The sequence below is a fragment of the Leptonotus elevatus genome, chromosome 4 (genome assembly GCF_054856555.1).
Source record: "Leptonotus elevatus isolate MCC_2025b chromosome 4, RoL_Lele_1.0, whole genome shotgun sequence".
NCBI lineage: Eukaryota > Metazoa > Chordata > Actinopteri > Syngnathiformes > Syngnathidae > Leptonotus > Leptonotus elevatus.
The window spans coordinates 1,777,199-1,802,587 of NC_141242.1; the positions used below are offsets into that span (position 1 = coordinate 1,777,199).

General features: G+C 40.5%; 1 protein-coding gene across 2 annotated transcripts; it reads left to right on the forward strand.

Annotated features, from left to right (window-relative positions):
- The first annotated feature begins 397 nt into the window (after window positions 1-397).
- LOC147174961 (FYVE, RhoGEF and PH domain-containing protein 6-like) lies at window positions 398-25,293 on the forward strand. Of its 2 annotated transcripts, XM_086074783.1 has the most exons (21): window positions 398-665; window positions 2,924-4,634; window positions 8,202-8,361; window positions 9,688-9,755; window positions 9,832-9,862; window positions 11,719-11,870; window positions 14,200-14,356; window positions 15,274-15,361; window positions 15,901-15,951; window positions 16,026-16,084; window positions 18,043-18,114; window positions 18,206-18,274; window positions 20,355-20,438; window positions 20,525-20,604; window positions 20,694-20,796; window positions 20,878-21,021; window positions 22,071-22,176; window positions 22,268-22,359; window positions 22,446-22,571; window positions 24,524-24,663; window positions 24,722-25,293. In XM_086074783.1, exons 1-21 carry the CDS (start codon window positions 653-655, stop codon window positions 24,756-24,758), a joined length of 3,543 nt encoding a protein of 1,180 aa, XP_085930909.1. In that variant the 5' UTR covers window positions 398-652; the 3' UTR covers window positions 24,759-25,293. The 2 variants fall into 2 exon arrangements, with proteins under 2 accessions (XP_085930909.1, XP_085930910.1); XM_086074784.1 differs by lacking the exon at window positions 20,355-20,438.
- The last annotated feature ends 96 nt before the right edge of the window (window positions 25,294-25,389 follow it).

The following is a 25,389-nucleotide window of genomic DNA, read 5'->3' on the forward strand; positions in this document are numbered from 1 at the left end:
TTATGCACTGGAGATGCAATTTTGGGCTGGCAAACGCCTTTCTGATATTTCTCCACGATCTTTCTGCGCAACATTGGAGGAATTGGCGATTATCTCCCCATCTTGGCTTCTGAGAGACACTGACACTCCGAGAAGCTCTTTTTATACGCCAATCAAGTTGCCAATGGCAACATATTTATCAACATATTTTTCCCTTCAAATGATACATTTTCTCCGTTTAAACTTTGGACCTGTCAAAAATATTGAAATGTGGCACTTCCACATAATTGCCTTCAGTTTTTATTCACAATTTGTATAGTGTCCCAACTTTTTGGGGAAATGGGTTTGTAATACATTTCTCAGTGTAAGGTCACAATAGCAAAAAAAAAAAAAAAAAAAAAAGACCTAATGAATGTTTTTGAGCATTCTGGCGCCCCCTACATGTTGTTGGTTGTCTCTACAAGCAGGAAGCTGAGTGACTGAAAAGTGTTCAAATCAAATCAGTCGAGTCGGTCGCTCGCTCGAAAGCTACCGCGGGGCTCCGTTTGTTATTGTCGCAACTTTTTACCCGAACACGCAGAGATGCCCACCGTGGACAACTTTATTTGACTTGACAACTGTGACGTTTGTACCCGGACATGAATTTTGGCTGAAAAGTGGACGGACTGACGCGATGATGAAGTCAGGTAAGAAATCAATGCGCCTCTCGTTGATTGATTGTTGTTGTTTCTTGTCACTTTTGACACCAAAACGAGTTGCAATTTACGAAACGTGACGTGTGAACATTACATTGTGTTTTTCCGCTGATGTCTTGATTGATATAAAATGTCGCCTGGTTATTTGGCTTTTCTTTCTTGTTGAGTGCTTTTCATGGTGGTCAGCGGCGTCAAACTGAAGTCTTCGTGCGAGTTCAGTTTTGCAACATTTATGGGGGTTTTTTTCTTCTTCTTTTTTTGGTGGTCTGCTGAAGCAAATCGAGTGTGTCTACTTCACGTTTCTTGCTAAATGAATTTGTTTCTTTAATTTGAGTAGAACCCTTGTTGAGGACAAGCGGTTAAGAAAATGAACATTTGGGTAGAATGTAAAAAGATTGGAGTTTTGGAACAACAGGTGTAAAACATGTTCAGTGTTGAGATAGAACAAATAAATGAATATATAATATTTTTTTTTTAGATTAGTTGACGATAATGTACTTAAATAGAAATAAAATATTGCACCTGCACACTTACAGTTTTTGAAAACTAAACGTCTAATGCGCCAGACAATTTTGTACAGTATCATATTCCTTACATATCTAAATGACTGTTTTAATAAATATAATACAACCTGAAAAATGCAACTTTATTCTCGCAAGATTATGATTTTGAATCACAACTAGATAAGTCATTGTTCTTGGCGGGGTTGGGGGGGGGGGGGGGGGGGGGGGGTCTGATTGAAGTCACAACAAGACACTAATTAGTTATCTTAACATTTGGACTTTTTTTCTTGAAAATGAGCAAACATTTTAATTCGTATGACTCCCTATTTCTCTCTCCGTGTTAGAAAAAAAAAATATTCTGCAGCATTTTCAAACATTGTTTGTTAATTACTAAAGTGCTGAAAGAAGGAAAGAAAAGGTATTTCTAGTCTTTCAGGTGTTGTGGTGGTCCAATAGTTTGGCCAGTAATACCAGTTTGCATGACTCCCGGACCCCCCCCCAACCTTCAACAAATCCTCCCGCTCATCTTCCTCGTCATCGTCATCGTCAGCCTGCTGACATGGACCAGTCGCTGGATTACTCGGCGTGGGGTGGGACAGACAAGCCAATGCGATATTTGAACCCCCGCTTGGCGCATTATCCGCTCGAGGTTCGGATCAGAGATTGCAAAGCAGCTTTTTAAGAGTTAAAAAACAGCGACGCTCGTCCTCAAATCTCCATCGCCCGCTGGGGCAACATCTGGCATCCACCTGAAAACGGATTGAACATGCGATTTGGATATTCCGCTTGTCATCTTACATTTTATTTTAGAGGAACATGCAAAATCCACCGCAATTACCAATTGAAATACAAATAATCCAGTTATGGATCAAACCCTTAAAGTCTTTAATACTCTTAATCCGTCAATCTTTTTTGTGTGTGTGTGACATTTAGCATTTTTAACTGCCATCGCATGTAAAAAAAAATAAGGCAACTCATTCACAGCTTGTCTGCGAAATTGTAGGTTTGTAAACCACTGTAATGGCTAACAGATCCCTGTAGATGGCAGCATTTGCATCACTTTTGGATTTGACCAAGGTCGCTTTTGAGTAGAAAATACTTTACCGTAGATGGCAAATCTCCGCTTGTCAATTGGATTATGAGGGCCAGAAATGGCAACAACGTTGGTTGCAAATCGGGCAACTGTAGGCACCTTTAACTCAAAATCCACAACGTGTATGGAATCAACAAAATATGTGTCGCGATAGTCCGCTTCGCTCACGGCACGTTTCTTAGTTGTATATGAATATTTTGCCATCAAATCTCTTTCTCAGTGAGAGAGTTTGAGGTGTGGCAAAGCAAAAATATCCCTCAAAAACGTTTATTGGGTTGCTTGCAAAAAGCAAAAGGCAGCTTAGTGCTTGCGTTTGAACTAATGCGGCCGTTTTACGGCACCGACGTGTAACGCAAGCTTTTAATGACGCCTGAGGAATGCAGAACACAGCTCGGGTCCATTCTGCTCTGTATTGTTGTCGTCGAGTTCTGTGTTTGCTATGTGTGAAGTCAAACATACCCCCGCCCCCCCCCCCCTCCCAAAAAAAATCGAAAAACTAAAATGCAATTGAATCCTTCAGATGGAGTCTCAAAGGTACGTTTTGTTTTTCTGCTACTTGAGAGGCTTATTTTCACCCAAATCGGGTTGAGTCACAAATGTCCATCTTCCGGGCGAGGATCCGTATTTGCTCACGTCTGTTTGTGTCTCCTCAGGCGCGCGCAAGCCACCTCTGGCCCCGAAACCCAATCTGGCCCAGCTGCAGCCGGGGGCGCGGTTTCCCTCACCGGCCGGGAAAGACGCGGCGGCGGCGCCGGCGCCGCACCGGTCTCCTGGCCCCCCGAGGAAGATGAAACCCAAACTGGCACCCAAACCCAACCCCTCCAAGCTGAACTCCAAACCCGCCGCTTCAAAGGTTCAAGCGACGTCCGCGGCCAAAAGCCCGCGGGCGGTTGGCCTCCGCAACACCCAGAATGGAATACAACACGACGACAAAAAGCCAAACTGGGATTATATTATTCCCATTTGTCTGTGTAGCCAGAAAAACTGCCGGTGCATCCGCGACAGTCACATCGACGAAACCCAGAAAGACTTTACGACTTTGCACGAGGTCCGAGCTGGGGAGAACGGAAAGGCCGCATCCTCGGAGACAAAGTCCGACGAGTCGAAAACAGAAATCTCCCATACGTCAACTGCCAACGGCCGCCTCCCGAATCATAAACCACCCCGAGACACTTTACCTGTAGAACCTTACAAGAACCATGACAAGAACGCCTCGAGTCCGCCGATCAAAGTTGGACAGCTTCTTCTCACAACTGTGATCGATGAGGCTAATGCGATAACCCAGGATGACGCTAAGCCCATCCCTGTCCCGGTACCGCGGAGACATAAAACCAGCTTGTTGGCCCAGCAGGAAAAGGTGGAGGAGGAGGAGGAGGAGGAGGAGGAGAGGGAGGAGATCCCAATCCAGGAAGGGAGGAACGTGAAAGAGGCGAAGTCGTCATCTGAAGGGAAAGGCAGCGCATCCTCATCTGTCAGTTGGACTGCTGGCGAACACACAACATCTGCCACAAGACCGGCCCCGACGCCCAGGAGGAAACCGTATCCCGCCGCGCCTGAGAAACCGCCAAGTCCTGCTCCGTCAACGCCGCAACACAACGTGGACGAAGAAGACAGCAACGCCTTTGATGCGGAGTTATCTGTCGACAAGGACGACGGGAAGGCGGCGAGGGAAGGGCGGCGCGGTCGGGAGGCCTCCGACAAAAACCAGACCGATTCCAGCTTTCTCCCCAACAGTCCAGACGGCCGCGACGGAGCCGTCAAGCAGGTTCCGAAGAAGCCGCAAAGAAACATCAGCCCGATGGCGTGGACGAAGAAGACGGGATCTCCTGCGCTGGGAGAAGATCTGAAATCAAATCAAAAGAGCGTCATGGCGGATCTTCCGTTGCCTCCGGTGAAGACGACGACGACACCTGGAAGTTCCCCGACGCCAACCTCGGACAAACAGAGACGCCGCCGGTCCTTCTCCGGTACCGACTTGGTCCGTTCGGAAGGACGGCGGAGCTCTTTCAGGAAGCTGCTGGATCTCAAGCTCTCCGTCATGATGCTGCCCAAGCGCATGGCTAAAGGTTCGCCGACGCCGGAGTCCGACGAGCAGGACGGCCCGCACCGTCTGCGCGGCGCGCTCAGGACCCAGCGCAAGTTCTCCCCGCCTCCGGGCGGACTGGAGCAAAGCGTGGACGGGGAAGACCGGGACGGCAACTATGAGGACATTTGCCACTACGAGGAGATCTCGGACTATGAGAACGTCTACTTTGGCGGCTCAGACGGTTCCAGCGCCACCTGGCAGAGTTTGTACAACGACGACGGCATTTATGAGGCGCCAGAAGCATATTTGACCCCGGATCAGAACGCTGACTATGACAGGTGCGTAACGCTTTTTGACGTCTTTCAATGGTCTGATGAAATGTTGGCAGGCGAGTTCCTCGCTTTGCCGCGGAATTCTGTTCCTGCGGGAGACCTCAAACCCCAGATTTGAACTTGTAGGGTAGTTGATGACGAACGCGTGAAAACGGAGATCCTGAACGAAGCCAGCGTCTTTCCTGCACACGTTGGGCCAACTAACGAAAAATGTAGCGTTAGCTAGTTAAGCTAGCCGCCATGTTTTGTTGATCGGCTTCTCCGAAACCCGCCGCGGGGGTTAACGTCCAGATAAAAGCGAAACAAATAATATTGTACATGGATAGCAATGACTTACCTCGCTTTTATTTTGAAGTTCTTTCTAGGAAGCAGTCGTCGTGGCGGCAGACTTGACCGAGAATTGAAGTCGGCCTGACTCATCCTTTAGTGCACGAAAGCGCGCACACAAGACTCGGAACTGGAGTGCAATATTTAGTTTCTCGTGCTCGTGCGCACCGGCACACCACACGTGCGCAGCCCTGCTTATAGTAACTGTTCGTAAAAAACGCTTGTAGGTCATAAAATCTGTGTTCCATTGGATTTTTCTAGAGGCAATCAAGTAATGAAAAAACGGCTCGATTATTTTTCATCGTCACCATTTTCGGACCGTCATGTGAAAAAAATGGAAAAGACCTAAAGATACGTCCCTGGGAATCTGAAACTGATCGCATTGTTTTCAACTCTACATGAGAGGCTGACATTTTTTTAGGAATCCCGCGGGTCCCACGGAATGGTAGCCAAATTAACCTCGAATCACTGGATTGGGACGAGACAGGATAAAAAGTTCACAGGAGCAGACGGTGAGCCGGATGAATTTTGTATTTGATTTTTTCAATGTAGCTGATCTCCAAAATGGGAGCCGTACGGGAGTGGGAGTCATTCTGAACAGGGGCATGTCAGGAGTCGTTTACGTCAGGAGCGGGATGGGACAGGATTTTTTTTATTTTTATTTTTTTAACTGTGGTCCGGGACCCCCATTGTCACCCTCTACTCTACGTGTGGACGAGTAGACTTTCACAAAAGATCGACGAAAGAACAGGAAAATGATCTGAAGCTGCTTCGGAAAATAACCTCTCTGACATCGGACCTGCAATAACGTTTTTGAAGAATTTGTCCTTGATATGGCGAATAAGATCAGTCATTTGATTGTGATGGCGGCGGCGAAGAAGCGAACACGTCTGTCTATCAGGTTACGTAAACACAATGAATCAAACATGAAAGTAAAAGAAAGCGCCGTGTCGAACTCCAAACCAAAATGGAATGCAGCCCATCATTTGTGAAGCTTTTCGGCGGCAGGTTCCTGTTTGGGGAGTTTGGCGCGTTTGCCTCTCAGGCGTGGACGTCTTGTGGGCGTGCCCTGATAATGAGGTTCGAAATTGAAATCACCGCCCACGTTACTATTTGCGTCTCCACAGATGGCAAAACATTGTGGTTGCACTTTGTGACGATAAGGAAGTCAACAATAATGCAAATATTACATAACGTTGGGGTGGCTTGTCCCGTCATTCATTTAAATGAGGCTCACCTTTGATTAACTTTAGGATCATTCTGTGTCATTTCGCAAACCATCCCCAGTCTTCAATTTGCCAGATTTTTATTTCGTTAGTGCCTTATGATGTCCAAAAAAAAAGAATCCGAAGTTTGAGCCTCCAAACTCTGGCCCTTCAAAGTTGACCACGCCCACTTTTGCGATCCAGGAAATGCACACCAAATTTTGGACCATATTTAAAGGGCTGCATCTTTTGTTTGAAGATGGATGCAGACCTTTAAATTGCTCTCTATTTATCTATGTGTTCTATTTGCATGTCATTGAAGTGTCCGGTATTTAATTGCCTGTTTTTACTGACAGAAAAATGAATCGGCAGTTAAAACAACAGTTGACCTACTTTCTGGATTGAAGATTTTTAAGGCAGTATTTTTATTTCATATTTTGATATTACCAACAATTTGATTCCGATTTTTGGGTCTAAGATTCAATTCAGAATCGATTTTCTATTCAGAATGATATTTTTTTTAATTTAAAACAATTTTATTTTAGGAGAAAAAAAATAAAATAAAATAAAAATAAAAATAAATAAAAATAAAAATAAAAGAAAAGAAAAAAAAATATTGACAAGGATTTCTGCTTCAATTTATAGATGGGCAAAGAATCGTCATGATCTGCTCCAGTCTGACTCGCTAATGCTAATTAGCGCGCTACTTGCGGCACTTTTATCACTCAAAAGAACCGATATTCATACAAAATGCTTCAGGAATGTGTACAGACAAGCATCTCAACATTACTCGCCGGCATATGCTCTTCCTACGCTGCAAAAAAAACAACAACTTTTATTGGTATAACTTGATTGTGACTACAACTTAACAGTGTATCAGAAGGAGCGGAACCACACTGCCCCTAAGTGGCCAAATTGTGTACAATATGAACAGCGCTCTCAATAAAGGCACACACAAACAAGGGCAAGACAATATAAAATAATTGAAATAAAACCGATTTTGGGACATTTAAAATTGATTCTGAATCGTACTCAATGAGAATCGCGATTCTTATGAAAATTGATTTTTTTTGGGGCTGGAATGTGATTTTCTACCCTAATAACAAGTCAGTCGGGTTGACGTGATTGGAGCAGGATTACGCCGTACAACTCGACACTGTCTCGTGCAGCTTAGCATAGCCTGGTGTTAGCTTAACTTAGTTCATCTTAGCTTACCGGTAGTTTAACATGCCACCGCTTCAAAGCAAATCGGCAGTCACATGCTAGAAAACACGTTGGGCGGCTCGCAAACCCAAATGAGTCACAGCTGTTGTCAACATACCGCCGCGTGCATGTGTGTGTGTGCGTGCGTGCGTGAGGAGCTTATTTTTGCTGCACGTGCTTTATTCACTATTAGTCTTTTTTTCTGTGGTCAACTTTTCTCAGGCACACCTGTGTAATTATCACGTTCTTTCATCATGGGAAACACATTTGAAATACATGATGAAATCTTTCTTTTTTGTCTAAATATATATGTATCGCTTCTTGCTGTATATGCCACAATTTGTCATTTTGGTTCCCCAGTCAAACGTCAAAAGTTTTAAATTTTTTTATTTCTGCATGTGCTAAATGACTAGTTCTCGCTCCATTAAACAAAAGCTGTAGTTATAATAGTTAGCTACGGTGATGCTAAGCTAATATCATTAAATTTGATTGGACTATCGCCTCTACCAACATGGCCGCCAAGTACGTGAGCCCTGAAGTGTCCGTCTTATACTAACCCTTTTTTCTGTGTACAAATGAACTTGCACTTGTTTTGCAGCTGATGATTATCGTGAATTGCCCCCCCCCCCTCACCCCCCCCCCCCCGTCTGTGTTGATGAATCTGCAGGAAGTGTTTGAATGCAGCTGCATACATTTGACTGTGTGCTGAATATAGTTTTTCTTTAAATAGAACCCCCCCCCCCCCTTTATAAATAACATCATCGCTCATTTGTTGGCACGTGTCATCACTTTTCCGCTAACAACCAACTTTGTGCTTTGCTGGCTTTATTTTAAGCAGAAGTTCTTTGGAGGAAGACGTGTACGACAACGACGGCGCTTCCGACCACGACTTCATGCTGCCTTTTTCCGACGATGACTACGATGACGATGACGATGAAGATGAAGATGACAGCTCGTTCTCAAGTAAAGGAGACGCCGAGCAGCCAGAGGAAAGTGCGGTGAGATGCCAGTCGGATTCAAAACGCTCAAATCATATTTTCCTTTTGATATGAATGGAAATGACATTAATCCGTTCACAAAGAAAAAAACATTTTTGAAATATGTTTTCTAATAAGAAACTATTATAGCAATATTCTACATTATGAATACCAACAATAATAGCATAATTCAGTCGTTCTCAAATAGGGGGTGGGGGGGGACGAGCAGTGTGAACTCATATTTTTTGCCGCTATATTAGAATAAAGTGTAATTGCACATCCACTGCAGTAGGTGGCAGTGGCGCTCTGCAGAGTTGTACTTACAAATGAGACTATTTAGAGTCGTGGCGGAGAGTTGGTGGGGTTTTGGGATATTTTCTTCTTTCTGGCGGCGGGGGGGGGGGGTGGGGGGTAATAAAAAATAATTGAGAAGTACTGGCATAATTAAACAGAATATAAATAAACAAATTCTCCTGCTGGTGTGCGTGTCTTGGCCACCTGGGGCCAGTATACGACCTTGGCTCGAAGACGTAAAAAAAATAAAAAGACGTACCGTGTGAAAATATGACTTCAAAAATGGCTCATTTAAATATGTCAACCAAATGGTCATATATTCTACGGTTAACAAAACACAATCAAACCAAGTACCAAATGTTCATCAACCAAATCATACAAAAAGTCCATTAGCTTAATGCTAACATAGCTAACATATAATGCAAAATGCTATAGACAGGCTAACTGTTTCCTCTGGCTTTTAGATCAGTTTGAGATGTTAAATATTTTTTTGTACTCTATATATATTTTAATTGGTCTGATATTCCTTCATATTTGTGATCTATTTACATGTAATATTCTTTGCTACGTTTTTCTTTTGTTGAAGTTATGCATGTGGTTCAACTGTGTTGTTTTTATTGCGTTGCATAATCAGAGGTGGCAAATCCAGGTCCAACAGTAAAAACCCTGCCACAGTTTGGCTTTAGCCCCTCGTGCTAGCTAGCTAGCTAGCTCCCTAGCAGGTAAACAAACACCCGGGGAGCTAGCTAGGGAGCTAGCTAGCGAGCACCTGAAAGTAAAAACTTCACAAAAGCTTCCTAACAGGGAGCTAGCTAGCTAGCTAGCACCTGGGGCTAAAGCCAAACTGTGGCAAGGTTTTTACTTTCTGGACCTGGATTTGCCACCTCTGTGTATTATAAATATATTTGGATTGGAGTTGAAGAGAGGATGTTACGGTAATTATCAACAAAAAAGACAAATCAAGCCCTATTTTGAATCATTTCTTTTGCAACGATGTAAATAAACGAGCAAGTAGCATATTGAACTTTTTTTGTTTTGTTGCTGTCGCGATAGATGCAAAGCGGCCCCCGAAAGACGAAGATCCATCACATCGCCACTGAAATTATGACCTCGGAGAAAGTGTAAGACACTTTTTTTCTTTTTGTCAACGTTAATGATGAACAATGTGTAACATTTGTCTTTTTGGTTGCTTCGTAGATTTGTTGATGTCCTGAAGCTGCTTCATGTGGTAAGTCCTCTACGGAACCTTTTGCTTTTTTTTTTTCATTTCGTGTTTCACCCCTCGGTGTGCAATTCCAATCACGTCCATCTTCGTTAAAGTCCAAGTGGTCATTTACCATATTTTCGTCTTGTGACCTGTATGACATTTTTAGTGAGTCAGCATTTTCTATATGCATTTGATGATGTCGTTCGCAAGAGAATGCTTGAAGCAATGGTAGTTATTACAAAAACGGCCAGCAGGTGGCAGCAGAGTATACCAGATCAACCAGGGTCATGTTGCAAACAAGCTCTTTTTGCCAGTATTTTCACCAGGAATGTGATTACTGATGAAACTTAACATTATTCTAATGCTAGTTGCTGCAAAACAGAAACAGACAGAAATATACTTTTTCGACTCTTATCTTTCTCTTGGTAGGTTCCATGTTTTTATAGCCACATAGAACACAATATTCTGTGGGCCTTGCAAAATCAGCCAAAACCCAGTAAAACAGCCGGGAGCGAAGGGGGTTGCTTCAGTGAAAATGGCTGCCAGTGAATGAGTTAAAAATGTGCAGAATTTCTCAAGTTACATGAGCTCGTTCAATAGCTTTTAATATGAAAAGAAACATGCACTGAGCTGTCGCCAATGACTTAGAAATGCAATTCTAGTGGCAGAAAAATAACCTCAACGGCAAATATCACACTCATTTTTTACAGTACAGTACATCTTTTTAATTTTAACTCAATTTGATGAATTCTTATAAAATGACTGTATCAATGACAAAAAGATGCAGCCATATTTCTATTAGTTTAACTTTTTTTGGGGAGTTGGTCATATGAGCAGATGTCAGTGCAGCCCACAGACAGGAAGTATCCGTCAGCTCAGCTGAGGAGGAATCGAGTCCGGCGATGACACACCGTCATACTGAGTCAGAAAGAATGTCGGTGCTATTTGTTCAGGCTGCGTGTCCGCACGGCACGCCGGCAACTTTCCGTCCACTCCATGCTCACGTGCGCAACAGAATTGGCAGACCTAAAAATTTGGATGAGGACCAAATGTTTGTTATAAATTGAAAAGTGATGTATGACTTACGGAAAACGTTTTTTTTTTTTTTTTTTTTTTTTTTTTGAAGCATTAACGAAAGAGTATCAAATAATACTGGATCCATTTCAAAAGGCTATTTATTGGGTTGCAGATAATTATTATAATTATTAATCTAAAAACAAACAAAAACAAACAAAAACAAACAAAAACAAACAAAAACAAACAAAATCACTACAGCTGTCAAAATGAATCGATTAATGGACAAGTCATCGATTATCAAACAGAATGACAACTATTTTAATAATCGAATAATCGTTTGTAGCCATTTTTTAAATTCAAAATTGCCCAAATCCTCCGATTTCTTTATGTCAGCAAGATTATCTTCTGTGTTGAATCCAAATAAGACATTTGCAAACATCTGTTGTTGTTTTTTTTACTTTGGAAAACAATGAACCGAACCGGTAACATAATACAACATCAATCCCCTTTTTTTTTAATCACTATACAAATACAAAGTACGAAATAAACACCAATCAGCGGGAAAATGCTTTTGTAATACATTTTAATGCAAAATTAAAATGAACCCGATTAGTCGATTGATTGTAAAAATATTCGAGTGACAGCGCTAAAAGCACATTCGCCTGAACCAAGGTTTTTATATTTAAATTAACAAAATAAGCAAAACTCGAATTGAAAAAATATTTTTGTGAACTAAATAAAATAAACGGAAATACAAAAGAATAGAACCGTACAAGAGAAGGTCGTCCAGTTGTTGAAGATCGTAGTTTGTTACGCAATCCTTCCGCAAATACTTCAACTATGACGCGTGTGAACTGCAGGACTTCCGCGACGCCGTGGCCAAAGCGTCCCGTCAAAACGGCAAAGCCGTGATCGAGGATCGTCTGCTCAACCAGATCCTCTACTACCTCCCGCAACTCTACGAGCTCAACCAGGACCTGCTGCAAGAACTGCACAATCGACTGGCCAAATGGTAGCAAGTGCCGACAAATGTTTTCATGATCACCAGAATTGGCAAATCCAGGTCCAGAAAGTAAAACACCCGGCCACAGTTTGGCTTTTGCCATTGATGCTAGCTAGTTAGCTAGCTCCCATAGTGCTCGTTTACCTGCTAGGGAGCGAGCCAGCTAGTTAGCTAGCTCCCATAGTGCTCGTTTACCTGCTAGGGAGCGAGCCAGCTAGTTAGCTAGCACCCATAGTGCTCGTTTACCTGCTAGGGAGCGAGCCAGCTAGTTAGCTAGCTCCCATAGTGCTCGTTTACCTGCTAGAGAGCGAGCCAGCTAGTTAGCTAGCACCCATAGTGCTCGTTTACCTGCTAGGGTAAACTTCTTCTGAAATACTTCTTCTTCTTCTACTTCTATCTCGCCCCTGGTGCTAGCTAGCTAGGCTATTTGTTCTTGTTAGCTGCTCCCTAGCAGGTAAACGAGCATCATGGTAGCTTGCTAGGGAGCTAGCTAGCTAGCTAGCACCTAAAGCCAAACTGTGGCAGGGATTTTACTTTCTGGACCTGGATTTGCCACCTCTGATGATCACGTTGATTGATTGATTGATTGCCTTACTTAATCCTCATTTTCATACTGCCACCCGGATGCCAACACACTTTGAGAACGCATGAAATGAATTTTTATTTTGTGTGTCATTGATGAAGCGACTATGAATGCAATTTTAGATCGAAAACAGCAAAGGAACGCTACGGTTGATCAAGGATTACAAAAGAAAAGTCATACGACGTCATCGCTTCCTGGTCTTCTTCTTCTTCTTTAAAATGACTGGTGGATCACATCTCTATGGTGTAGAGCGCCACCTACAGCGGTGGGGGTCCCCTCTCAATATTCGCAAAAGAAGAACAGACTTTTTTGCGCATTTTCTGTAAATTCGCTTAAAAAAATCGAAACAATTGGCTGCTCCACTAAAGTTGGCTGCAATAAGTTTCTTTTTTCAATGAGCAACCAATGAGATGACGGAAAAATGCTGACATCATGGGGGGGGGGGGGGCATTGGAAATGGGATTTGTTAAAGAAACAGTCCCGTTGCTATTAAGGTTTAGCACTTGTGATTGTGAAGGCCCTGCTGGGCAGATGACATGGCAACACATACAGGCTGAAATCTGATTGGACAGAAAAACAAAAACAAATCACTGTCTCCGCGAGGAAATGACAACTTTTGCCTGAAGGGCGTGAAATGCGACGCTGTCACTTTTTCAGTGCGGTTGCATTCCGCCATCGAGCAACCGGTGTCAGCCATTGAAAAGAAACCCAAAATACTTGGCAGTGACTCATCAATGTTTGTTAGCAATCCTCAGGAGGAATGTTGATTGTTATTTGTGACGTTCTTGCTCAACAACTGTGTGACATCACTGACACTTGAACAACCTTCAAATATTTGGATTGACACTTTCTGACATGTTTTCATTGAATGCCTTAATTGATATTAATTCTGCATCACGGGGGTGTTTCTAATATTCTGCCCCCTGTTGGTTTTATTTTGCAAGTAAGAAGTTGTGGGCGATTACTGGGATAAGTTGAATCATCCGATGACAAAACCTCCAGCCAGCCAACGCTACACTCTCATTCGCTGACACCCACGTCACTCACTGGGCTGGGCCAAGCCTTTTAAATGAACTCATTCAAACCCAAAAACGTATTTACACGTTTTTTTTTAATCTTTTTTTTATTTAAGAAGACAGTTTCTGACATGAAGAGGACGCTTAAAGCAATGGTAGTTATTACCAAAAAAAACGACCAGCAGGTGGCAGCAGAGTATAAGAGATCAGCCAGGGCCATATTGCAAGAAAGCTATTTTTTACAGTGTTTTCAACAGATTTGTGAATAATGATGAAACCTAGCTATATGCTAATGCTAATTGCTGCAAAACGGAAACGGATAGAAATATACTTTTTTTTTTCCTGATGAAAGAAGAGACTCTAATCTTTCTTTTCTTCCATGTTTTCATAGCAATAGAAGAGAATGTTCTGTGGTCCTTGCAAAACTAGTCAAAATCTTGTAAAATGGCCGGGAGCGAAGGGGGTTGCTTCAGTAAAAATGGCTGCGAGTGAATGACTTAAAGCCATACACACTCAAAGTCACAGTCATTTTTATCTGATTAATCTGTAGAATACTTTATCGATGCGTACAAATGGAACATCTTTTTTTTTTTATTATAATGAAGGAACTTCAAGTAAATGTCGAGGGAGATCAACTTTTATCTACCATGTGCATTTTTTTCCTTTCATCTTTCTACAGCTCTTGTTGCATCTCATTAAATTGTAATTTTTCTTCTTCTTTTTTTTTTTCCGTGAACAGGGACGAAAACGAGCAGGTGGCCGACATCTTCCTGAAGAAAGGTCCCTATCTGAAGATGTACTCCACATACATCCGGGAGTTTGACAAGAATGCGGCTCTACTGGAAGAGCAGAGCAAGAAGAATCCGCCGTTCGGCGCCGTCGTGCGAGAATTTGAGGTAACAAGAGCCGGCTGACTTGATTTCGTTTTTTTTTTTTTGATTCCCGTCCCGATGCGTGACTCACTTTTGGGGTCAAAGTTCATTTGAACAATTGGAAGCTGTCATCTATCCAGGTCGGCGTCTTTTGAGCCTCTGAACGCACACGTGTTCAATGTTTCACTTCTTTGGTTTCATCGTGGGGACGCTGTTGTTTCTAACCTTTATACTTATTATTATAGCATTTTATTCTCCTTACTTTTTTTTGCCATGAAACAACTTCCACATAATACTTTATTTACACCGTTCAAATGTCTTGCTTCAGAAATGTACGCCGTCTTGGGAATACATCGTCTGATTCGGCGTTACTTGCAGTTTTGGCACAATTTAATGTTAAATATCAACTTTTCGCCATTCATTTTCAACGGACATTTTTATCCCACTTGCCACGCCCACTTCCGTACATACAACTTCTGATCTTCTCATTTTCCCAATGGATATCATTTGTTCCACTTTTCCATCGAAATGAATGGAGAGTACTTTCAGCTTCAAACATTCACGCCTCCCGGGTTCAAGTCTTCTTTTTATTCATTTATCTTTCAACTACAATTAATACTGTGTCATTTTCACAGAATTTATCTTTCAATTTACTTGAGAAGCGTTTCCGCTTTCAATATTCCCACGCAATTTCTGCAGAAATTGCACTTAGTCTAGTTGGAATTCAAGTTTTTATTGCATTTTTTTTTTTAAATTTAATATCAAAAGACACAATTAGCTGCTTGCACCGCATTTAGCAGCAATATAAATTCCATTTGGAGTCCACCATCATCATCATCATCATCAAGTTCATCCTGAAATTTCTGCCCAATATCATTCCGTTTTGTGAATATTTTTTTTTTCTTTTCCAAATGTGTCATGTGTGTCCTCCTTTTATGCAGGCCAGTCCACGCTGCGCCAACTTGGCTCTGAAGCACTACCTCCTGAAGCCCATTCAAAGGATTCCTCAGTATCAGCTCCTGCTCAGAGGTCAGATTATCTGAGCTTCGTTGGCACTTGTGCTGCCCTCTAGTGTCCGGAAAGGCAAACTCGTTTGTTGACGTTTCATTCGTTCGAGTTGTTTTGTATTTATTTGAAAGCAATTTTGATGACGTTAAACTTGACACCATCAAAAACATTGAACTTTGAAATAAAAACAAGCAAGATCTTCCGACGCCATTGTTGAATTTTTGTGCCACTTTAAGATATCTTAAGATGTCAATATACTCCAGTGTACACAAGCGCCGTAATAGGATTTTCCCACCTAAATCAGATTTAGTGACATAACATGAGCTTTATAACCCGAAAGAGCTTATTCTTGCTCAAGACGTACAGTATGTATCGAATTGGAAAACGTGAAGAATTCTTGTGGCGCCGTTCTCGCGTGATTATCACCCGCAGACTTTTTTTTGTTTTTGTAAAAGTGATTAAAATGCCAGATTACGCGGCAGGAATTTTACTCCACGAGGCCGAGCTCTTAACGTGCCGCTTGTTGACCCAGACGGCTCAATTGTTTTGTTTTTTTGCAGACTATTTGAAGAACCTGTCCAAAGACTCCGCTGACTACAAGGACACCCAAGGTAAACCGAGTCATGTGACGTTGCCGCGTGGACGCGATGCGTCACGTGTAACGCTGATGTTCTGCTCCGTTCAGATGCTCTTGCGATTGTCAGAGAGGTCGCCAATCACGCCAACGACATCATGAAGCAAGGGGTAAGATGCCAAACGCTGTCGAAGAACATCGAGCGGCGCCTGAGATGCGAGCGACCCGACCTGACTTTGTCCGTTAGCTTCACGCTAGCATGTCATGGGGAACACCATTGACGGGCTCATGAATAGCATCAATGTAGCAGTTTTATAATACTTTAAGCAATGGGTATGTAAATAAAAGCGAATAATAGTTTTGCTTAATAATTGATTATGGTAGTTTAATTTTCTTCCTTTGTGTCCTCATGACTGACAAAGTCACATACACCAAAAAGGAGCCACAATGATGAATCATGATAAACTGTTTTTTTTTTTAAATTATTTATGTGATAATTGCGGGGATAAGAATTTAGCAGACCGCGAAGAGTTAAAATTTGTGAATAATTGATACTCCCTTAAAATTACCATGAAAAAAAAAAAGCAAGGAAGATTGAGTCCAAAAACACAAATCAGCAGGAGATCAGGTCAAAAAATGCAAATAAGAAGGGCTTTTTCCGTGAACAACAGGCATAGGTTCTCCCCCCAAAAAACACAAATAAGTGAATTTGTAAATGCTGAAAGGTACAACAGCGTATTAGGGCCACGTATAAATATCAATTTTTTAGAGGCTGTGGGCAATAATATTCAGAGAAAAGGAAAAAAATAACTTTGGTATGACAGTATAATAGGGCCATGTATAGATATATATTTTTTTTAGAGAGTGGGGGCAATAGTCCGAGAAAAAATCTTGCCAATTTGCCACTTGATAAACTCGCAAATTTGCTGGAAAAAAACTCGTAAATTGAATCATGATAATCTGTTTTTTTTTTTAAATCGTATTTATGTGATAATTGCGGGGATAAGAATTTAGCAGACCGCAAAGAGTTAAAATTTGTGAATAATTGATTAAAATTACCATGAAAAAAAAGCAAGGAAGATTGAGTCCAAAAACACAAATCAGCAGGAGATCGGGTCAAAAAATGCAAAATAAGAAGGTCTTTCCATGAACAACAGGCATAGGTTCTCCCCCCAAAAAACACAAATAAGTGAATTTGTAAATGCTGAAAGGTACAACAGCGTATTAGGGCCACGTATAAATATCAATTTTTTAGAGGCTGTGGGCAATAATATTCAGAGAAAAGGAAAAAAAAAACTTGTAAATTTGCGAGTTCATAAAGTGGTGGCAAATTTGGTATGACAGTATAATAGGGCCATGTATAGATATATATTTTTTTTAGAGAGTGGGGGCAATAGTCCGAGAAAAAATCTTGCCAATTTGCCACTTGATAAACTCGCAAATTTGCTGGAAAAAAAACCTCGTAAATTTGCCACTTTATAAAATGGCAAATTTGGTATGACAGCGTATTAGGGCTACAATAAATATCTATTTTTTTAGAGGCTGTGGGCAATAATATTCAGAGAAAAGGAAAAACAAAACTTGTAAATTTGCGAGTTCATAAAGTGGCAAATTTGGTATGACAGTATAATAGGGCCATGTATAGATATATATTTTTGTGGAGGGTGGGGGCAATAGTTCGAGAAAAAATCTTGCCAATTTGCCACTTGATAAACTCGCAAATTTGCTGGAAAAAAAACTCGTAAATTTGCCACTTTATAAAGTGGCAAATTTGGTATGACAGCGTATTAGGGCCACATAGAAATATATATTTTATAGAGGGTGGGAGCAATATTTAAGAAAAATGTGCAAGTTTTTCTCCCGAAATATAACCCCCCCCCCCCCCCCCGTCTGAAAAAACAACAACATATTTAGACGTGGGCTTAATACGCCGTCATAGTAATGGTGAATATGTGGGGAAGTATTAATACAAATTTTAAAAATCACAACAAACATTTTAGTGTGCTCGAAAGCGATGATAGCGTTCCCATTAATTTTAATGAATCTTTTCAAGACACCTCTTTATTGGTGAACATCCTGATTGTGACGTCTTCCGTTTTGACCCCCCCCCCCCCCCCCCCCCAACAAGGATAACTTCCAGAAGCTGATCCAGGTGCAGTGCAGCCTGAATGACCATCATGAGATCGTCCAGCCTGGAAGGGTGAGACGCTTCGTCACTTCACGCCGACTGCAAAATACAACAAGCCTTCCCGAATGTGATTTTCAATCAATTGCCTTTTCTTTTCTATCAGATATTCCTGAAGGACGGCGTCCTCAACAAGCTGTCCAGGAAGGTCATGCAGCCCAGAATGTTCTTCCTGGTATAATCATCGTCTTTTTTTTGCATTCTGAACATGATTTATGTGTATTAAGTGGCAAGATGTAAATGAAAACACAAAGTATTTACTGTATTGTTGCTGTTGGGCGAAATCATCGCATCTCCACAATCACTTCTTTTTAAGAAATTGCAAAGAAAACACCAAGCAAGTGGCTATTAGAACTTTTGCTTGCTATCGTAAACCACAACACCAAAATTCGGTAAAAATGAATTTCCACACAAACGTACTTTTGTGCCCGACCAGTTTCTTTCACCCCGGAGCATAAAAAGCTCGCAGCTCCAATACGTGTCAAATTTCATTCGCTATTGACTAAAATCATTTCCAAACTTTCAATCTTGAGACGACGTCATGCTGCACGGCTCCCGCGAGGCGACGACGCTTCTAAGGCGTGACGTCAAGTGTCCAAAAGTTTGAATGCATTTGTTCTCAAGATCCTCTCAACACTTTAAACTGGTTATAAATTTAAAATTATAAATTAAAAAAAAAATAATAAAAAAAATAATAATAAAAATAATAATAATAAAAAAATAAATAAACTGGTTATAAATAAATAATAGATGATGTGGACGCAAAACTATTTTATTGGTTTATGAAAAAAATTCATAATTCATCATATCACTTTAAAGTCAGAATTCTGACTTTATTCACAGAATTTTGACTTTAGAATTCTGACTTTATTCTCAGAACTCTGACTTTAATCTCAGAACTCTGACTTTAAAGTCAGAATTCAGTCAGAATTCTGACTTTATTCACAGAATTTTGACTTTAGAATTCTGACTTTATTCTCAGAACTCTGACTTTAATCTCAGAACTCTGACTTTAAAGTCAGAATTCAGTCAGAATTATGACTTTATTCACAGAATTTTGACTTTAGAATTCTGACTTTATTCTCAGAACTCTGACTTTAATCTCAGAACTCTGACTTTAAAGTCAGAATTCAGTCAGAATTCTGACTTTATACACAGAATTTTGACTTTAGAATTCTGACTTTATTCTCAGAACTCTGACTTTAATCTCAGAACTCTGACTTTAAAGTCAGAATTCAGTCAGAATTCTGACTTTATACACAGAATTTTGACTTTAGAATTCTGACTTTATTCTCAGAACTCTGACTTTAATCTCAGAACTCTGACTTTAAAGTCAGAATTCAGTCAGAATTATGACTTTATTCACAGAATTTTGACTTTAGAATTCTGACTTTATTCTCAGAACTCTGACTTTAATCTCAGAACTCTGACTTTAAAGTCAGAATTCAGTCAGAATTCTGACTTTATTCACAGAATTTTGACTTTAGAATTCTCACTTTAATCTCAGAACTCTGACTTTAAAGTCAGAATTCAGTCAGAATTATGACTTTAAAGTCAGAATTCAGTCAGAATTATGACTTTATTCACAGAATTTTGACTTTAGAATTCTGACTTTATTCTCAGAACTCTGACTTTAATCTCAGAACTCTGACTTTAAAGTCAGAATTCAGTCAGAATTATGACTTTAAAGTCAGAATTCAGTCAGAATTATGACTTTATTCACAGAATTTTGACTTTAGAATTCTGACTTTATTCTCAGAACTCTGACTTTAAAGTCAGAATTCAGTCAGAATTATGACTTTATTCACAGAATTTTGACTTTAGAATTCTGACTTTAAAGTCAGAATTCAGTCAGAATTATGACTTTATTCACAGAATTTTGACTTTAGAATTCTGACTTTAAAGTCAGAATTCAGTCAGAATTATGACTTTATTCACAGAATTTTGACTTTAGAATTCTGACTTTAATCTCAGAATTCTGAGAATAAAGTGAGAATTGTGCCGACGTTTTTTTTTTCCTCTTCACTGACCCTAATCCTCTTCCGTAGGTTTCCGCCCAACAATGACAATATACGATGCATCTCACTTAATCATAAAATCATGGAATCCTTTTCACTAGTGATGTCGTCATTTTGATTGTTTAAAAAAGAAAACATTGTGGGGGGGGCGGTCATCGCTTGAGGCTTGATTGTTGTCCCTTTAAAAAAAAAGTCAAGCCGGCTGACCAAATGCCGCTTGTGCTTTTCCCCCTTCAGTTCAACGACACTTTGCTGTACACCACGCCCGTTCAGTCGGGCCAGTACAAGTTCAACAACATGTTGTCGCTGGCGGGGATGAGGGTGACGAACGACTCCTCGACGCGCACTGCGTGAATCAATTTTCAATCCAACTCGCCGTCACCTAACGCTGATATCAACCGCGACAGGTGAGCAGACCGAGCCAAGACGCCTGCCAGAACGAGTTTCTCGTCGAGAGCGTGGAGCGCTCCTTTATTCTCTCGGCAAGGTAATCGCTTTCATTTTTTCATCTTCCATCACTTTTCATCTCAAGCGCATTTTGGGTGAAAATGCGTTTTATTTTTGTTCTCGCCGCAGCTCGGCGTCGGAGAGAGACGAGTGGCTTGAGGCCATTTCCGCGGCCATCGGCGATTACACCAAGAAGAAGATCACGTTCATATCTGGGAAGTCCTTTGACGAGGTAACGCGAGCGCTCGCTCCAAAAAGGCGAGCGTGGAGGTTTTTTTGCTCACCTCGTTTTGTTGTTTTCTCAACGGTTCAGGTCCAACTGAGCGGCGGCGATGGCGCTTCTTTGGGCGCCAAAGCTCCCATTTGGATCCCGGACCCGCGCGCCACCATGTGCATGATCTGCACCTGCGAGTTCACGCTGACGTGGAGGCGGCACCACTGCCGGGCCTGCGGCAAGGTGAGGCGCTTCCACATATCGACGCAACAAAACAAAAACACGCATGCTCCGGTAACGGTCGAGTTCATGAGAACAAGCGAAATAAAGAAAACGACGTTTTAGGTTGACTAAATTAGCAAAAACAATAATTATAGCAAACATTTCCCCCCCGTCTTTGTGAAATACTTTAATGCTGGCAAGTCGTAAATAACAAGTGCTCTTCTTTTTTGGTTCATATGTGAAAAAAATTGGGGTGTCAGGCGATTACATTTTTTTAAATTGTAATTAATCGAATGACTTTAATGTTAACTCAGGATTAATCGCAAATTTTATATCTGTTCTAAATGTACAATAAAAATATTTTTTTCAAGTTTTCATACTCTTTTTTTTTTTTTTTTTTTTTTTTAACATAAAAGTGGAAACAAATATTAAACTAATAGAATAATGGCTGCGTATTTTAGTCATTGATACAGTCATTTCATAATAATTCATAAAATTGACTTAATTAAAAATATGTACTGCACTGTAATAAACGAGTGTGATATTGATTTGTGTTCAGGTCATTTTTCTGCCACTAGATGGCATTATTGCATTTGTAAGACATTGCTGACGTTTTTCTTTTCTTATTCAGAGGAATCTAATCTTTATTTTTAATATTTAATAAATGTATCATTAATATTTTTCAAATATTTTGTTGAATTTTTTCTACAAAGCACTGTGATGTTTTTTTTTTTTTTAAATCTTGCGCCCAAGAAAACGAGTACACCAAATTTATAAAATAAATGAATACAACTAATAACTAATAAAACTAAATTAAAGTGAAGCATTTTGGAACTAATGAAAAGCAATACTAGCTTACAAAAAATACAATTTAAAGCACACAATTGTGCCACATACTTCATCTGGACGAGTATAATGTTGACCTCATAACGTGACTAAAACATGTTTCCAATTTCACTTCATTCATTGGAAAACGATCATTCATTCCAAAATCTATTCATGTAAAAAAATCCTTGTCAAATGAGTGTGGAAAGGCCACTGTGTCTCCATTTAGCTTTTTTGTCCACTAGGTGGTGTGCCAGTCGTGTTCCTCCAACAAGCGCGGCCTGGAGTACCTGAAGAACCAGTTGGCAAGAGTGTGTGACCAGTGTTACCTTGTTCTGCGGGAGCCCCAAAGTCGGTTTTCCCGCTCCAGCGTGCCGTCACCTCGTCGCGTCTTCCGACACGTCATCCTGATTTTGTTTTGTTTTTGTTGCCGTTTTGCCAGTTTGCCAAGACGATCTCTCGGCGGCCGCCGTTCCCAAAGCCTCCTTTGCGTTCTCTCGCAAACACAAGCGGATACCAGCGGCCCTCAAAGAGGTCGACCCAGCTTCTCTCCTCAAGACGCGCTCTCTCGCCCGCCACGGATGTCTGTCTTATCGCCGTGCGTTTTGGTTTTCCGTCAGGTGTCCGCCAGCACGGACAACTCCTCCATGAGCGGCTATTTGCAGAGGTTCAAGGGCAAAAAGAAGGGCAAGCGCTTGTGGTTTGTGATCAAGGATAAAGTTTTGTACACGTACGCCGCCAGTGAGGTAGGCCGCACTCTCGCGCGCGTGTATTAGGCTGGATGGACACCAAGTTGAAGGCATTTTTGCTCTCAAATGGCACAACTGGCGTAAAGATCACGATCCGTTTTACAAATGTGGATACAAATTCAAATGATAATCACATATTTGCTTCCACAACGCACAGAGCACATACCCAAAATAGGTTGGAAATCTGCAATAAAGAGAGGCAATATTAAAAAAAAAAAATTTTTTAACTAGGATATCAGGCGATTATTTAAAAAAAAAAATGTAATTAATCACATGACTTCAGTAGTTAACTCACGATTAATCCCAAAATGTACAATTTTTAAAAATCAACATAAAAGTAGAAAAAAAATATATTAAACTATGGGTGCATCTTTTAGTCATTGAAACCGTAATTAGGGATGCGAATTGATAAAATTTTTACGATTCCGTTTTCGATTCTGCTTAACGATTCGATTCTTTATCGAGAAAAACAAGAAAAGAAAGAAAAAAGATTTGAAAATAAACACATTTTTATTCAATCATCTGCTGCAGGAATGTACAAAATACAACCTAGATTATTTTGTGACAATAATGTCCAACTCTAGTAACATTTCAACTCTGAGCACTGAAAAACTCCGTCAAAACAGATTCAGAATGTGTGGAAGCTGCGAGTGTTGCTTTTAAGCCATGATTTGTTCTGTACATCTTTGCACGTTTTGCAACCTTGAATGAACGATGCCAAGGAATCTCAGCAAGAACCGGTTTTTGATTCGCATCCCTAACAGTAATTTCATAACAATTCGTAAAATTGAGTTACAATTATAAAGATGTACTTAAGTGTAAAAAAAATGAGTGTGATTGCACATTTTGTACATTTCTTTGCCACTAGATGGCATAATTGCATTTGTCAGACATTGGTGACTGCTCAGTGCATTTTTCTTATTATCTTAAGCGATGCCAATCCTTAACTCATTCACTGCCGTTGACGGTTATAGACATTAAAAAATCATTTGAACTATTTCTATTAGTTTCACTTTTTTTAGCAAGAGTATGAAAACATTAAAAAAAAAAGAAAGAAGTACATTTAGAATAGATATCAAATTTGTGATTAATTGTGAGTTAAAGTGAAGTCATGCGATTAATTACAATTGAAAAATGTAATTGTCTGACGTCGCTAATTTTTAATAATCTTTTCTTTTTTATTAGGAGCATCAGGCGATTACAATTTTTAATTGTAATTAATCACATGACAACTAGTTAACTCAAGATTAATCAAGAATTATTTATCTGTTCTAAATGTACAATACATTTTTTTCCTCGGTTTTCATACTCTTGTTAACAAAAGTGGAAAATAATGTGAAACTCATAGAAATAGTTCAAATGAATTTTGACGTCGATAGCCGTCAATGGCAGTGAATGAGTTAAAAATGAAGTAACTTGTGAAATTCTTCAATTTTTTAAAAATTGTAAAATACAACTTGACCCCTGTCTGCACAAATATATGCATTATTATGACATTGAATACTGCAAAAAATTTATGTGAACGTGTCTGCTGCGTTGCGACTGGAATTTCCCCCACGACAGGCTTTCCAAGTAAGGGGCGGTCATTAATTGCGCGTTAAAGGAACTTTAAATTAACTCAAATAATTTTGACACTCCTATAAAAAAAAAAAAACGTTCCACACAACATGCTTTTAAACCTGATATTGATCCGATTTTTTTTTTTTTTTAATGGCATCAAACATCGCTAGTTAAAAGCCATGAAATAATTGTCACCTGTGATATATCAAATAACCAACTGCAATATAGCATAGTGAGGCTTCCATGTACATGGAAAAAGGAAATTGGATATTGCAAATAAAGTGAACTGTCGGACCTGCAAGTGTAAATCCAGCCTATGTTCTGGAAATCCCCGACGAGGAACGGATCAATGTCCAACTCCAGTACTCGAATGTGTTCCCATCACGCAGGACGTCGCCGCCCTGGAGAGTCAACCGCTTTTAGGCTTCGTCTTAAAAGTCGACCACTCCCAAAAGTTGCAGTTCAAGCTTTACCACAAAAACACCCTCTACTGCAATTTCAAAGCGGACGACGCGCAAACAGCTCAGAGGTAAACGACGACGCCTGATATTCATTCGCTGATAGTAACTCGAATTTGCACTTGACAGGTGGATCAACACCTTCCGAGAATCCGCAGTACTGTAGTATCTGGAGACTTGACTGCGTGCTGTTGACATTTCCTCTCCGGACTGGCAGGTTTTTTTACCTCAGTGCTCCCAGAGTTTCCATCTGGAGGCACCGTATCGGATGCAAGCAATCGCTTTTGCTCAACTTAACTGATGTGACCTTTTGTGAGCATCTCTCGCCATTTTCACACACAACACGAGCATGTGCGGCATTGTCCACATTTTTTAAAACTTTTTTTATCTCGAGATATTTTGTAATGTGATTTGTGATGAAAAGCCTTTTTCAGTTGTTTGTGATTTAGTTGCATTCACACAAAACCTTGTTTTTTTCCACTGTAGCGCACTATTTGTATTCATATTCATTAAATTATTCTTTTTTTTTTAAATAGAGAAAGTGTGTATTGGTGAAACACCCCCACATATATGTTCCATTAATAGTAATGGCCGCACGTAACTCACCCAAATGTATGTAAATAGCTCACTAGACATGTTGTGTAAATACATCACGAATGACCTGTAATTACATTGAATGTGCACATCTTGTTACTGTAATAAATACTGTATTATTTTAGCATGCTCTTGTGAACTATATTTCAAAAATGTGCGCACAATTCCATAACAAAATGTGAATTTTAATGTAACCCAGTCGC